This window comes from Schistosoma haematobium, chromosome 6, assembly GCF_000699445.3.
Source record: "Schistosoma haematobium chromosome 6, whole genome shotgun sequence".
NCBI classification, from domain to species: domain Eukaryota; kingdom Metazoa; phylum Platyhelminthes; class Trematoda; order Strigeidida; family Schistosomatidae; genus Schistosoma; species Schistosoma haematobium.
In genome coordinates this window covers 17,816,002-17,832,003 of record NC_067201.1, presented here as the reverse complement: position 1 = coordinate 17,832,003, position 16,002 = coordinate 17,816,002, and the positions used below count along the sequence as shown (strand labels likewise).

Here is a 16,002-nt window from a genome sequence, read left to right as displayed (position 1 = left end):
CAGGACTCGGGTTTCATCCTGTTCGGGACTCGTCAGTTAGATTTACATACATCTCAGAGTTGATATTCACTCTGGGACTCGAACCCAGTAGCGTTAGCTACACATAAATCATAGTACAAAAAATATTAATGTGATTAGCGGTGAGTTATCGAATGTTATTTTGAAATTTCAAATTGTTTGTTAGAATAATAAATGACTAATGACATCGTTTAAAGAAAAAAACAGTTTTACTTAGTGGATGGGTTGACAGATTACATAATACTTAGTGGAAGAATTAAGAAATCATGGTATATGATCTTGTACTGACAGTAGTTATGTACAAAGAAAGACGAGTAAAATTCGAAACAGAAGAATAATAGACCATTCCTCAGTCATTTTCATAGATTCACTATAGTTTCGAATGAGGATGAGATAAGTGATAGAGGTTTTCTTGTGAAAATAATGATTCTGTTCAGTAAGATATCTGGAGATGAAATATGGAGTAAACGTATACGAAAACCACGTGTCAAACAAGATTTATTTTAATTTAACCACTCTATCAAGTACAGTTTTAATACTCATCTTTGAGTCATGTATTTTGCGTAAGGATTATCACTATGGCCTTGTTAAATTAAATGGGACGGGATTCAAAGGTTTGGCCCAGTGGTTGAAATCTTGAAACTAGCTAATAAACCATCGTTCAACTATGCTGTAAAGCAGACTAAATATGACAGATAACTTGAAAATGCTTTATCCATGCACACTTAATATTCCATGCCTATCAACTTAGTGATTGTATAAATCTCAATCGGTTGCAATGATGCTTTTCTTAACCGTGGTTAATAGTGTGAAACATCTCTTCGTCAACTGAGTAATGCAGGTTTTATTATAATATAATTTTAAAACCTATATATTAATGTAGAATCACTAAAATGTAAATGAAAGAATGCATTTTCTTGCTAAATTTCCATTTTATTATAGTCTGTGCTTGTTCCAAAGCCGACATTACAATCAATAATACCATGATTGCAACAGGAATTTTGATGGTTATATGTTTACTTTCTTTGTAAGTAATAATATCTTTCCAAATTTCAGAAAGAAGCAGGGTATGAGAATTTCTCCAAAGACAACTAAGTTTGTTTCGTTGATAAAGAATTCGACTGGTCGTCATCAATACATGTTTCGTCACTGATCATTATCTATTTTGATTAGTTTTCCACAGAATCTGATTTCTAACCTTTAAGGGTTTTATCATTTCTATTATTAGCATATAGGTTAGAGTTTATATGAGAAAACTGCCTAGATTTCCTGAGGTTACTTATTTTTCAATGTTTCAGCATATAAGAAAAACCATGGATTGATATCAGTAAATGTATTTGGGAACTTTTGATATATTTACGTAGTGTCAGTCACAGCTATTGTTCAGATATTAACGTTACTACTAATTAAGTATGTACCTAACAAGTAATAAATGAAACCTAAAAGGGTACTATATTGATTTACAGGAGTATCTCATAAAATAATAACTCAATACTAACACACATAATTCAAATTATTATCATTCAGATAACTGATCAAAGGCTACAATTAAATAAAAAGGATTTTTATTTTCATTATGTGATTAAAGATTAATATACATGTCATTTTAGTGAATTTATCCTGTTGAAGAAAATGTCTTTATTATTGAGTCCATCATACTTTATTAATATAGTATAGTGTGTTATAGTATAGTATAGTCCCATACTGAGACGAAACGGCCATCCAATGCTTCCAGGTTTTCCATGATGATCTAGTTTCAATTAATTCATGACATCAACTATTAAAACTACTATAATATCTACAAAACCCCTCTCTGTTTATAATTATTTTATTGTTCCGGTCAAAATAAAAGTTAATGTACATTTATCTAATAATAATAATAATAATAATAATAAAATGTTAATGTTTTAAAGATCCCCGTCATATTAAAAGACTAATATTTGAACGAAGAATATTCTTTTCGATAGATTCTCTTCAGGTTCTACAATTCATATATCCAAATTAATAATCCGAAAAATGGCCAGGTTAAGGGCAAAGTACATCGTTCAAAGCATGTGAATTTAGGATTGTGATAAACAAAATACAATAAAATTGTTAATGTTGATATGACTCATATAGAATGTTAACTTGAATCTGCGTCTATGTGAAGTGAAATTTTAAGATCCATGATCAGAATAAATATGGGTGATATTGGGTGAGAGAGAAATAATAGTGCGATTACAATTCGATCAAATAAGTTAGACATAATACGGAGGGATGAATGCGAAGTGAATGAATCATGTTTAGGGGAGATTAATAAGGATGTTTAACCAATAGTAATAATAATAATAATAATAATAATAATAATAATCGAAAGATTTATGAATAAAGATAACAGAGACAATTGACTACGAAAGGTCATAGTCAAACTAGGTTATTCAATAGTTAAGATTACGATTGATTAATTAGCCTTGATGTACTTTGCCCTTAACCTGGCCATTTTTCGGATTATTAATTTGGATATATGAATTGTAGAACCTGAAGAGAATTTATCAAAAAGAATATTCTTCTATCAAATGTTAATCTATCGATTTATTATCATATTCGTTTGATGCATAACAAATAATCCTGTTATTATAATTAATTAACACCAATTTCATTCATATGGACAATTTACAGACGAGAGTCACTCGTTTCTATTAACGCATGTTGAAGTTATGTCTGAATACGTTTGAGTATAGACAGAATAAATTTGATTATCATATAAATGGAAATATCACTTTTAGGCACATTGAATATACATGATACTATATGTTACTATATATATAATATTATAATTGCAATTTATTTGTAGTATGAATATAAAACTGGATTGCCATATTGGGAAAACATGTCATGTATATTTATATATGCATACACATATACACAAATAGAACAATAAGAGTTACATATTTTATACACATTTAAATACAATAAATGATGACAAGTACTGTAATATCAAGGGCAACATATTTAATTCAATCTTATAATAAATAATAAAATGGGATTTAAGGCAAGTTAAATTACATTCATGAAACTAAGGATTAAGGAATGCATCATTGAACGTAACTTTTATTTAGTTCGGCTACACTTTATTACGTAAATGAAGGATGTATAATGTTGTTTTCTTTTAAAAAATTAAAGATGAAATTGAAAATAATAAAAAAATGACATGTTTCAATGAATAGACTTGTTATGTCCCGATAAGAATAGTGAATGGTAATTTTTGGGATCCATTTATGGACCAATACTATGTGTATATATTTATCGTATATAATTGTTAAATAACTAAACTGTTCATATACATGTACCTCTTATTATAAGCTTTATTTTAACTTGTGAACTATTATTGTACGATTTACCATTCTTGAATTATGCCCTGTCTATTAATTACTACCTCCCACACTCACAGCCACTTTTGGCTTAATCTTGTACAAATGTTGTTTCCTATTTTATAGTATGATGTGGTCTGCCTAGTTGCTATATAAACCCAGCGTGTTTGAAATAAGTGATTCGTATCACAGAGGCTGAGATTGGTGTCCTGGACTTTACAGGCTGAGTTAAGCAGGGAGCAGGACCGATAAGTACTCTAGACTGCTCGCACGGTTTTTATGCGTCATTGGTCCAATCGATAATTCACTGCTCTCTAATTGGAGGTATCACTGCTTTATACATTAACAAGGCACACAGGCCACAAGTTATAACAAAACTAAAAAAATAATCAATAAGTTGTAAAACACTTCCTGATCCATAATTGTTTTGTTTTTCCTCTTAAGAATAATATATCAAATAAGAAGAAACATCTAGAAACTTTACAAGAGTAATAGTCAATTTCTGGTTTGTAAACTACATAAACCTTGTTGATTTAAGAAATCTGGTTGTAATTTCTTAGGTCATTGATACATTGTAGAATAATCTGTTTATGAATTCTGTATTTGAGTATTTGCTTAGTTTTGAGTCTGATAAACACATTTTGATAAAGTTGCTTGATTAAACATCCTTCTATATAATGATTACAATGTATTTTTCTTTATCTATCCGTGTGTTAGATGTATTACAGTACTAGCTTATGCTAAATCCAGTTTTACTGTTTATCCTGTATTGATTTTGATGACTAGTGCATAAAGGCAAGGTAACTTGTTCTGATGTTAATTCTGCAACATCAATGACGTTGCTAATTAAAATCGTAGTCAGTTTTTGGGCTAATTTCTTTAGTACTCAAAAATATATCACTGACTTAGAGGGTTCAAAATGTTTTCTCGTCTAATTTCAGGACCAGAACTTATTTTTTGAATAATTCTTTCGAATATGACAGATCATATTAGGGTATCCGTCAATCGTTGATATATTTTATTTAGTTAGGAGGATTTTGTTCAGCACTACTTCATGAGTTAAAATTAAAATATAACATTGAAGCTTGAGATATCTTTATCAGAAGAGAGGATATGGTGTCTTTCACAAATTTTCATTTAGCTGAGACACATAAAGCCGCAGTGTTTGTCAGTGCCAATCTGAATCTCCTAGATGTTGATGGTGTAATCCTGAAAGTTGATGAGAGATGCACAATTGACCCATTAGTCCAGAGAAAGGAAGCTCACCATTATCATCCTCCAGATAGAGAATCTTTGTCACTATTTTAAAGCTATTAGAGCACAAGTTATTCGTAAATTATTTAAGATTTGAGTTATATAACAGTCAAAAATGACTCCCAGATCGTTATTTAAGTGTGAATATCTTTGGTTCAACGAGTAGGATTCCTTTTTTGATTGAGATCATGGACCGATTGATGTTAGACCACCTTTGGAAACCTGCAAGGACTGGACGGCCGTTTCGTCCTATCGTGGGACTCCTCAGCAGTGCGCATCCACGATCCCGCTCGCGGGATTCGAACCCAGGGCCTTCGGTCTCTCGCGCGAACGCTGATCTTATTTACTTGTGAACTCAATATGGTGCACATAACTGAGTTGTTTTAACGTAGGGTGTAACAGCGCTCCACTCATTTCTAGTTTTTATTGATCAAACAGATGCAGTTAGTCCATCACAAAAAGTTTTCTTGTAAAGTAAATTTATTCATTCAACAGTAAAACAAGAATGTTTAAGATTCTTCGAAAAATGTAAATATGATAAAATTATGGGTAAGGTTAATATCTTTTCGACATCTCCACTAAAATTAAAACAACATACTTACCCTTAACACTGGCAGTTCGAGTGCAATTATATAAAACAGCTAATTCCCCTAGTACTGTCGGACGATCTAGCACTCTTAATTTTCGACCATCTTTGGAAATTTCTAGTTGTCCCTCTAAGAATTTAAAATGAAAAATATACAACAAAATGACTAGTAAATGAACACTAAATATGCTTGTGACACAATTTTCAAATAAGATCACGTTCAGTGAACAAAAAATGTTAAAGTACTCAATGACAAAGTTTATTTGTGTCTTCAAATATATAATCAGTTTTTTTAAAACTTATAGCCGTGGTAACAAAATGCATCTAGACCTTAAGGCTTTGATGAAAACACTTTTCACCAAGAAATGAGACCAAATGGAGGATCATTGGAAATCAGACAGTGGTTTCAAATCATTTCGTAACCATTGAGATCAGGGCAATCATTTATACACAAAATGTAGTTATGTCGGTCTATGACTCGAGTTGTTTGAAATGATAATTATTGATCGTTTATAACAGTAGTTGAATTACGTTGTGTTTAACTTAAGATATGTGTAGTCATTGAATTTCACAAGCGACGAATTCTAAATAAGACGGCACACTTTATGCTTCTTGTTAAGTTCTTTAGTTATTGTCAGTTTCTCTTCAGATTTATTCTCACACTGTTCAAAACTTCCATGAGTGGTCTATCGTAATTCACGGTTTTTGGCTTTTCTAATGCTTAATTTTTTAAGAAAATACACGTAAAGGTACCTCCATAAATTTATCTGTTCATTTATTGAATAAAACTATTGATCCTAAGAAACATTAAAGGAGATGTAACAACTAATGAAACATGTTCCTGTCCCAGAGTGAACATCAATTGTGTGATGAAGGTACATCCAACCGACGAGTCCCAAATAGGACCAAACGTGCGTCCTGGACTCCACTGCTAACCACTATCCATCTTTACTTATAAATCAGTCTTCCTGAGAAAAGCTATATCGATAGCTATAAATTGGTTATATTGCTTCAATATATAAATGATTTCTATGCATATCTGGCTATAATATCATTTTGATTGCATCATAGTATTTATGAAAGTATCTTATATTTTTTAATTACAAAGAGTTATACCATCGACAACTGTCTTAAAACTACTATGGCACGATTCTTTGTAAAAGGAAGATGCACCATATAAATTGGCATCTCTTGTTGATGTAAGATAAGTTGAAGAGTATTAATCAGCCAGAGATTAGAACTAAAATCGGTTGACATCTTTTTCCATTTTTATTAGAAAACAAGTTATGTATAAAAATTATTGATCCTAAGAAACATTAAAAGAGATATACTAACTAATCCATCACATCACCAAGACTTATAACAAAATTGAAAGTAAGATATTAAAACTTAAGAAGTATGAATTCGTTCATTGGACAAAAATCCAGCGATCTACATTTCCAATTTAGTCAATCTTATGTTGTATGTCAACTTTGTTGTGAATGACAGATCACTGGTAAGTCAATTGCACTAAATGATAATTGGCCAAATACAAAAGGTATCCAATAGATAAGAATTAATCTAGTTCTTCAATCTGAACATTTGTCAGCTTCCTGAAGTAAATTAAACTAGTATTAAATAGCATACAGTATTCATTTATTTTTTTCAAACTGTTGTTCATTTCTATACAACAAAACTATACTTCTATACGAAACAAGATATTTTATATACAATATATAGTTTGATTTCATTCAATTATTAATAGTGACCTTTTGAATATACCTCTATTCACTGATTATTCCATATTTAGTCTTAAGGGCAAATAAGGAAAGAACACTTTGATATTAAATGTAAATTACTAAACCCTATTAAAATATCTCTGTATGTATTACGTAGTTTAACAGCATAATAACAGAATACTTCATGTTTATAAAAAGTGAAGAGGAACAACCAGATTAAAGTGTAATATAAAATTTTCTTCAGGTCATGAAATAAAAGATTAGTATACTTTTCTTATAATAAACATCAGTCGATCAAACACAATACTACTAATCCTTTATATGAATCTTATTTTCTATATACATGCGTCTATCTTTCATAAACTGAAATCGATTGAAAGACGAGAGAACATATATGTCTTACCAATAAACACTTTTGTCTGACTAAAAAGCTGTAAAGTACTGCTGTAACATTAAGTTTTTGTGTAAAATATGTTTAGAGAAATCTAGTCATTGATAAAAGCCTAATTAAGTAATATACTACCGTTTTCGGCTATCATTGTATTCCATTACTTTCAAGATGATGTTATCGACCAGTGAAGTTCATGACTAGATCTTCAGAGCTTTTGGTTACGGAAACGAGAAAGTCATAAGGTTTTACTAGTATTTCAATGTACATGGTGAATTAATTTTTATCGAGATGAACACCTTTAATAGTTTGATTGCAATTATAAATGGTTTGGAGTATTTTATGTTCACCATACAGTAATATTAACAAGAGAATGAATAGTTAGCAAAGTAATTACTACAACCTAATGATCAAATTGTGTGCAAATAAATCATTTATACAAAATACTGATCGCACCTTGCAAAGCTCATTTAAAAGGTCTTTGACGATAGTTCGAATCTGACAACGAGTACATGTTCTCCTTTTATTGTCTTAATAGTGACGATCAAGCAGTATGAAATTCATTATTAAAACTTGGAGAATAGTGGACGTAAAGTTCAGGAACGTCATCGGCTTTTAAATGGAAAGCAAAACCGTAAAATCCACTAAAACCTGTGAACCTGATTTCTGTATATGATAAAGATATCTACCAAGATTATACCCAACGAGACAACCTTGGGAACTCTATCAAATTAATGAAATGTCCTTCTTTGAAAGGTTTCTATTTACATTTACGAAATGAAAAGTGGAGTATTTTTGATACCCTGATCGTGGGTCTTAACCATTGTAGCTGGTAGGATGCCGCTACTTCAAAATACTTCACAACAATCAATGGGAAAAGATTTATAAACCGATCGCATTTTCTAATGTAGTTAATATCAAAACATTTGTCTGTCTTGTGTCTCCCTGTAGACCACAGCTTTCAACAGTTACTTGTAGAACGTTTTATTTCATACTCTCAATTAGAAGTCAGTTTTTTGTGATGGTAGAGAAAATTTGTAGCTCAGGTGGATTAGTTTGATGGAGTTTTGTTCTCTGAGATGGATGGTTTGGTCGTGGAGCTTTCATCGTTCATCTGAACGACATCCACATAAACTTCAGGTAGAAGTGACGTATTCGAATTTCTGCACATATGGCTCACAGCTTGTCCTGTAGACTTCGATGTTGATTGGTTCTTGTCGACCTTAAACCTGCCATTGTCTACTTCTTTATGTTGGCTGTATCTCCCATTGGTTTGATTTTTGGTCCTATGTTTGTCCATGTTTTTTTCTGATTGGTTGATAAATTGGGTTGATTTCAATGTGCTCGATGATTGCCGATTGACCTGAGTGCCAATATTCTAAAAATTCTCTGGTGTTTTTAGAATCGCCTCTATCCAAGATCTATAAATTTTTCCAGTCGAATGTGTGTTCACAGTTGTCCACATGCACTGATGTAAGTAATTCATGGCGTTTCACCGGTACTCAGTGTTCATGCATGCGAAGATGCAGAGGGTATCCGCTTTGTCCGATGTAGTGTTTTTAGCAATCGATACAATGACAAAAAAAGGAAAACCGAACATCATCTACAAAATAAACTGTTCCACATAAATCATTTAATTTGTATGAGGGCTGGGATACTGCCTACGTGCTTAAATCAAAGTAGGTGGTTTTCTTAGGGGGCCACACTTCGAGCCTTTGACCTAAAGGTTTAATCCAAACCTGAACTTATAAATGAATTATTTTACTTTTTTGAATGGGAAGGAATATAATCAACTGAAGAGATTGTTCAAAATAAATGGATGCATATTATTTGATTACGAGTGATGCCATTGATCAGTGAAAGTTTACAAGATAGAAAAACTTCATCAAATATACTGTGAATTCATTAGTCTTTTACATTTATCTCTTTTCAATAAAAATAGTTATGTGCAATGTTATAGATTATCGAATGAACATTCTTGCATTCAATTAAATCATATCTGTTCACCTTATAGTTAAAATTAAAGGAAACCCTCCCCTCTTTTAAAATCCTAATAAAATTTTAATGGTTTTAAAGATTCCTTAATTCAGTTAGAATATTGATTTATAGTTTCTAAGTAATCTATTTATAAATAATAAAAAAGAATAAAGATTAAACTGATGTTTTTCTATTAAACAACTTTCTCTTCCTAGTGTATTCTCATTTGGGTTATTAGAAAATGATGAAGAAAATAAAACACAAAAAATTTTAACATGTAAAATATGTTGCTTTAATATAAATTACAAATGATTTTGTTGTTGTTGGTGTTGTTTAAAGGCTATTTATTCTTAGATGAACTTTAGATATAGATTTCATTTATGTAATTCATTGAATAGTCATGTGTTTTATAATTATGGAAATGTATATAATACAAAAAATAGATAAATAATGTACAATAAGAATAAATATTTTTGTTCAGATTTAACATTTTGTTATAATGATAGTAAAACCATTTAACTTGATTATATCTTTGCATTCACTAGTAATCATCTTTACAATAGATTTCGGATGAGGCTGTAAACTATACAGTCAATACATTCATTGAAGAATAAATTATGTATGAATTGATCTATATCATAATTTATCTGAATTAGTGGATTATAGGCATTTTAAGAATTATGAGACTTAACGGTCCATGTTGTCTTCTTATGTCAGGTCTTAAAATAGGACAATAATAATTATTGGCAGTTTCAGAGCTAACCGTAGGATAACAATATGTAAAAAAAACCAACTTCGAAATAAGTAGATCTTCACTTAAACTACATATATTAGATTAATTATATTATGATGTTTTATCCTAACTACTTGACAGTATTCGAATCATACTTACTTACTTACTTACTCCGCCTGGAGTCCCTCCGAGGGCTGCTGCCGGTCCGAAGCCCGGATAAAGGAGGAGGGTTGGGCATGGGGTTAGCGTCCCTATCCCGTAGAAAACAAACTCGCTAAAAAACGCTAACCAGAAAAAAATCAGTCGAATCATATGAAATATTATTGATATGGATGAAATCCATGACTGTATCGAATAATTCTTAAAATAGTAATCTAAAGTTTTGTAAAAACTTGTTTAATTAATTAACTGGTGATTATTTTCCAAATAACCTGTTGAAAAATATTAGAAACAAGTATGTTAATGTTGACAGGATAAATTGAATCATTCACCACGGATTGTGTGTATATAATTATGGGTTAATTTGTTTCTTCAAATATAAACCATCTATAATGAGTGCCAAATTTTAATTTTATTTCCCTGACGCATTTCGAAAGGAAATGACAAGGAAATTATTTGAACCACTTAATATCACTCATAGATTTCAACAAATACAATTTATATCGAATATCATTAGTACGCGGACCCATTCATTTCTGCAAAAGTTATTTAAATCTGAACTAAAGTTTTATAAAAATCCAAATAGTTTATTCATGTTACCGACAGATAGTGTTTCTTCAAGTATCTATCTTTTTCCACTAATTAGGGAATAATGTTTTTTATTTAAATGTCTAGGTGAAATAAGTAGTTATTTAAGTAGTAAATTTTCATTTCTACTCTTTATTCATTCTAAAATTACATCATCTAAAGACTCATGAGATACTTCGATACACAGGGATGTTGTTTCACTTTAATTTGAGACACATTGTCCGTTCTCAATTTGATGGAGAAACATGAATTCAACTTCGTGATTCAAAGGTATTGTGATAGCCTGTGTTTTGATCACATTGGAATTAAAAGATGCGCACTTCTGATGATTTCTAAACAAAGTCCAAACAGATTTCTATTGCTCACTAATTTACAATTATTATGTATTTATATAACCTCACAAATAGTTCTTTCCTGAGATAGTATAATACTGTAAATCTACTTCTATGTATCCGTACCAAGGTTTGACTTGATAATTTCGAATAAATTCAGCATTGAGTAGATTTTTATAAATAAAAATAAAATATTTGTAATATCCAAATGAATAGAAAACTAGATTTTCCAACGTTTCGTGACTCAATGTAAGTCACTTCTTCAGAGAATAAATAACCAAATCAAAAATATTCCGAGTTTAAAACGTCAGAAACGTCAGAATATCTAAAAAGAATTTTTTTCTACTCACTGGGTTATTATAAATATACTTTTTTATTTACTGTGAATCTATTGTTTAGCAAACTAATGACAGTGAAATTGCTTAGCAATAAAATTTAGAAAGAAGGAAGAGGAAAGACATATATGTTCGTTGTTAAGCCAATGTATAAAAACTATCTTATTAAAATTGATTTAATGAAAGTATCACAATGTTTAACTTCTCTTTTTTCAGAATATTGTTTTCTAGATTATCGACAGCCATATAGGTGCTCATTTTATTTAGAATACCAATAAATTGTATGTTATACCATACTGACGGATAAATGACCATTTTTAATGAAGCTCTCATATTGAGTGAATCATTATATTTGTTCTAAGCTATTAGCTATATGAGTAGGTCAAATCTTAAGTATTGTATTTAATTGATCTGTCTTTAAAGTAAATGCCCATTGAAATACAGGTCAACGAAATAAAAAGCTGTTGACACCATAGTCATTCGTATTGTTTACAACTTAACCCGCAATATCTATAGAGGTTAATTTTCACTGAACAGCATAACAATATACTGCTTAATATATATAGCAAATATAACATTATTATACAAATTACAAGTACATTACATAAAAAGACGTTTAACATACCACCTAATACATACACTAACGAGCCATAATCGCCTTCAGTAATGATCATTTCACCCGCAGTAAACTCTATGCTGTACATGCAATCGACTAACTGACTCAATTGACTTGATGCGATATGATTCATGAAGTCATTTTCCAGAATAGCACCTTTTATTAATTTACGAACACTGTAGAAAAACAAACGAATTTAAAACAAACAATACAACTATTTTAACTCCGGTTGTTAAAAATTCAACAAACATATTTAATTCACTTATTGAAGTCGGTTTTCAGATTGATTTAATATGAAGACAGTTTTCGTTACAGACTGACATTCGTTGTAGAACAACTGAAAACTACAAAACACTGGTTAGCTTCTTTTTTCATAAAGACCGATTATCAAAAAAACGTATTTTAAAGAATAATCAACTCGAAAAATAATTATCAGCTTTGATGGTGCTTACAAAATTAGCCATAATATCCAAAGTTCAAGAATTTCGGGTTTTAAGGAAAATCTTTTTATGTGGAATGTAGAAGTGAGAATTTTCGAGTAGTGTAGATAAAAAAAACCGTTGAGATTAGGAAACCTAATCTGAATGTGGTTACATTTGGACAAACCGTAACTAACGTTAGTCTAGCCGAAACAAAGTATTGAATGGATTGCGGTTGTGCCTATTTAATACTCAACGAACCCATATTAAGGCAAGATTTCAGGATATGGGTCCATAAATAACTATGTTAAAGTGTATATGAGGATGTAGAGGTCACGACTAAGATCTCTGAGACAACAAAAGTTAGTGATGGGATGTAGATCATTGAAAATGGTTCAGAATCTATCACGACTTGTTGCAGTTTGAAGTGTTATTGTTAATCAAAATGGTCTCAGCCTCACCTTTTTGAATTTAAGTCGAAATATTTCGGTTACTTTCAATTAAAAATTGTCCATACTCATTACAATTTCATGTAGCTTATGGAAGTTGAATCAATATTTCATTTAGAAATGACACTACAAAAATTCAGAATAGGGCAATTTGTGTGTTGTTAGGTGTTCAGAATTGGGACAAATCAAGTGCTAAATTATCGTCAACATAAGTCATTCCCCCAACGTATAAGGATTATTTAATTTGACTTTGTGAATATATGTCGAATTATCTACAACTTAAAGAATGTTGGTATTAATGACTACAAAAATTTAACAATTCAGATCTGAACTTAATCATTACCAGAGTAAGGTTTATCTAATTACGAATGGTAACAACTATAATCTTGTTCAGCTTAAACTACTTCAGTAGTTTCAAGTTGTTATTATGAATGAAGGAGACTAGATATGTACACCATCTTAATGAAAAATAAATATAAATAGATGAAACTGAATACTTACAACTGAAAACCCAAAATATGAAGTTGTTTTACGATGAGTATCCCTTTATCAGAGAAATAAGGGTTTAATTATGTCAAAAGTGAAATAGTTTTCACTAAGGTGATCAGATAATGATTATACTAAATCACTAATTGCTCAAAGTAGAGGGCATGAACAATTGAGTTTCCATTCATTAGTCTAAAAGTATTGCGAATGCCTTGCGTTCTGAAGGTTTGTGGTCCTATTTCATGTAATATGATGAAGTCACAAAAAATGAGAAAAATCATCTGCTCATTGTTTGTTTTTCCATTGTGGTAAATTAAGCAAGTATATTTAGGAGAAGAAAATTACGGAAAACTGAATGCTTCACATTTATTCATTACATAATCTAACCGATTAAGCTAAACCTAATTCCTTTGTTGATAATTGTAAACTTTTGATCTGAACTGAGATGTTATAAGAACAGTTTTAACATTTTGTTTACTAACGATTATCTTATAATTTTTGAACAGACAACAAAGGAACTATGAAGAAGATTGAGATGACTGAAAACACCTCTGGCCATGAAGATAACTCACACTAATTTGAATTTGTTAGGATGTATGAGTTCGCTGAAGAATTTCCATTGACAGGAATCTAAAGGTATCTTATGGATTGTTTTCAACCACTTGTAATAAGTATAAAAATTATCTCGCCATGACCAAAATAGTGCCGTTAAAAGCTCTTTTAAGCAACTGTATAACTGTATGGTCAAAACTGTACAAATTATTCTACTGTTAGTGATGTGCATACCAAATAATTTGTCTTAGTAAATTGGGTTGGACATATTTTATGTAATCTAAGTATTAATTTTCACTTATATTCTCATCTGTTTTTTATTTCTCCCCATACTTACAAGTTAAATGAATCTACTACTTAAACATCCTCGAAAAGTAATGTTAGTCTTTATTACAATAATTATATTATCCAATTAACAATGTTGTGTAAATCGATCAATAAGTATATTAATTACCTCTCTATAAATATCCGTTAAATAACTGAGTGTTCATTGAAATTGTTGTCGGCTGCGTCAGACATTAAATGAAATTGGATTCATTTAGTATTGTTCCTTTGAATCTTCCCATTGATGCTTACGATTTAACATCAGTGAGAGGATTCAGGTAAACAATACTAAGTGAATTTAAGCTTCACTCCATTAGACAAGCAAGTGGCTATTAGGATTAAGTAGCCAAATAGATAACACGATGGTGTTTGAAGCGAACAGTACTAGGTTCAAGTCCCAGGGTGAACGCCAACTCTAATATGCAGGTACATCCAGCAGACGGAACGCGCGTCCTGGATTTCACTGCTAGCCACTATCCATCTTTGATTAAATGACACTGTTGAATAGCATTTCACAACTTCTATAACACTAATATTTATAAGTTTTTGAAGAGAATAAATTACCTCTTATTATCAGAAAAAGCAGTTACTTAAAACATTTCTAAATTTAAGTAAATGTTTATCGATACTTCCCTCTTTACAAACAGAAATCTTTGTGTTTATCTCAATAAAAAAAATCACTTGACAATTTTGATGACAAAAGATTATTTACTATGGGATGTATACCTCTTGATCAATATAGTCGTTTTGATTTATCACATGATTAATTACACTTTCAAATAGCTAGTGACATATTGTTTGTTTGCTTCGATTAATACACACATTAAATGGTGGTATAAAAGCTAAACCATTATATTCTGTCAGGGGATTATTTGTGAATATCAAACTACTTTATTAAGTTGCTGGCATCACAAACCTCAAACATCAATGCAAATATCAAGTATGGGTTCGATGTATTAAGAAAAGGGCTTATTACTAGTGTAATGAATTTAGGGGACATTTTGATATTATTCATTAAATTCGATTCAAAAGCACGAGTACGAAAATAAACCTTTGATTTAGGATACATGAATGTTTTATTTCACTGTATATGTTTTTCAACGTTAACTGATATTAGATGGAAAATCTAAGAAATCCAGGACATAAAGTACTCACTGACTTACTATAGATTCTCTAGATGATATCTGCAACTCGAATAAACCCTTATATAGCTGTGTATGCATTATATTAAACCTTAATGAATATAAAAAAGTGTTATGTCCTATGTTTTGTAACTGAATATTTTATACTATTATGATGAATATGACAGAATTTGTGTATTGTTTTATCTTTCTTTTTTTCAGCATAAGACAATAAACATATGATAATTAAACAAGTTTATAGATATGTGTATTCACGTTTTACATTCTTTTCTTATTTAATGTGACATCTTTTGTTCATTGTTCATAGTATTGATTATTGAGTAATATTTAGTTATGTAATCTGATATTATTAATACATATCGTTAGATACAAATAATTAAGTAAATTAAAATAACATGTGGTGTGTATTGTAAAACTAGTAAATGGTCTCATTTTCATCGAAATTGAATATGTAATCCGTGTGTATGTGATATCATCAAAATTTATATATATACCATATTTTGTTTAAATGAACACACTGCAAACTTTGATGAAAGTGCTTTCATCCTGAATTTTGTTACCACGGTGATTAGTCCA

The 16,002-nt window shown here is 30.4% G+C and overlaps 1 protein-coding gene across 2 annotated transcripts in view; it reads right to left on the bottom strand.

Moving 5' to 3' along the window:
- The window catches only part of PRKG1_2 (cGMP-dependent protein kinase 1), a 74,058-nt gene that overhangs the window by 43,439 nt on the left and 14,617 nt on the right, over positions 1-16,002 (bottom strand). For both annotated transcript variants that reach the window (XM_051217021.1, XM_051217022.1), the window contains 2 exons: positions 12,064-12,230; positions 5,225-5,338 (listed from right to left, as the gene is read on the bottom strand). In XM_051217021.1, coding sequence (XP_051065650.1) covers positions 5,225-5,338; positions 12,064-12,230 — 281 coding nt within the window. The remainder of the gene's footprint in view (positions 1-5,224; positions 5,339-12,063; positions 12,231-16,002) is intronic.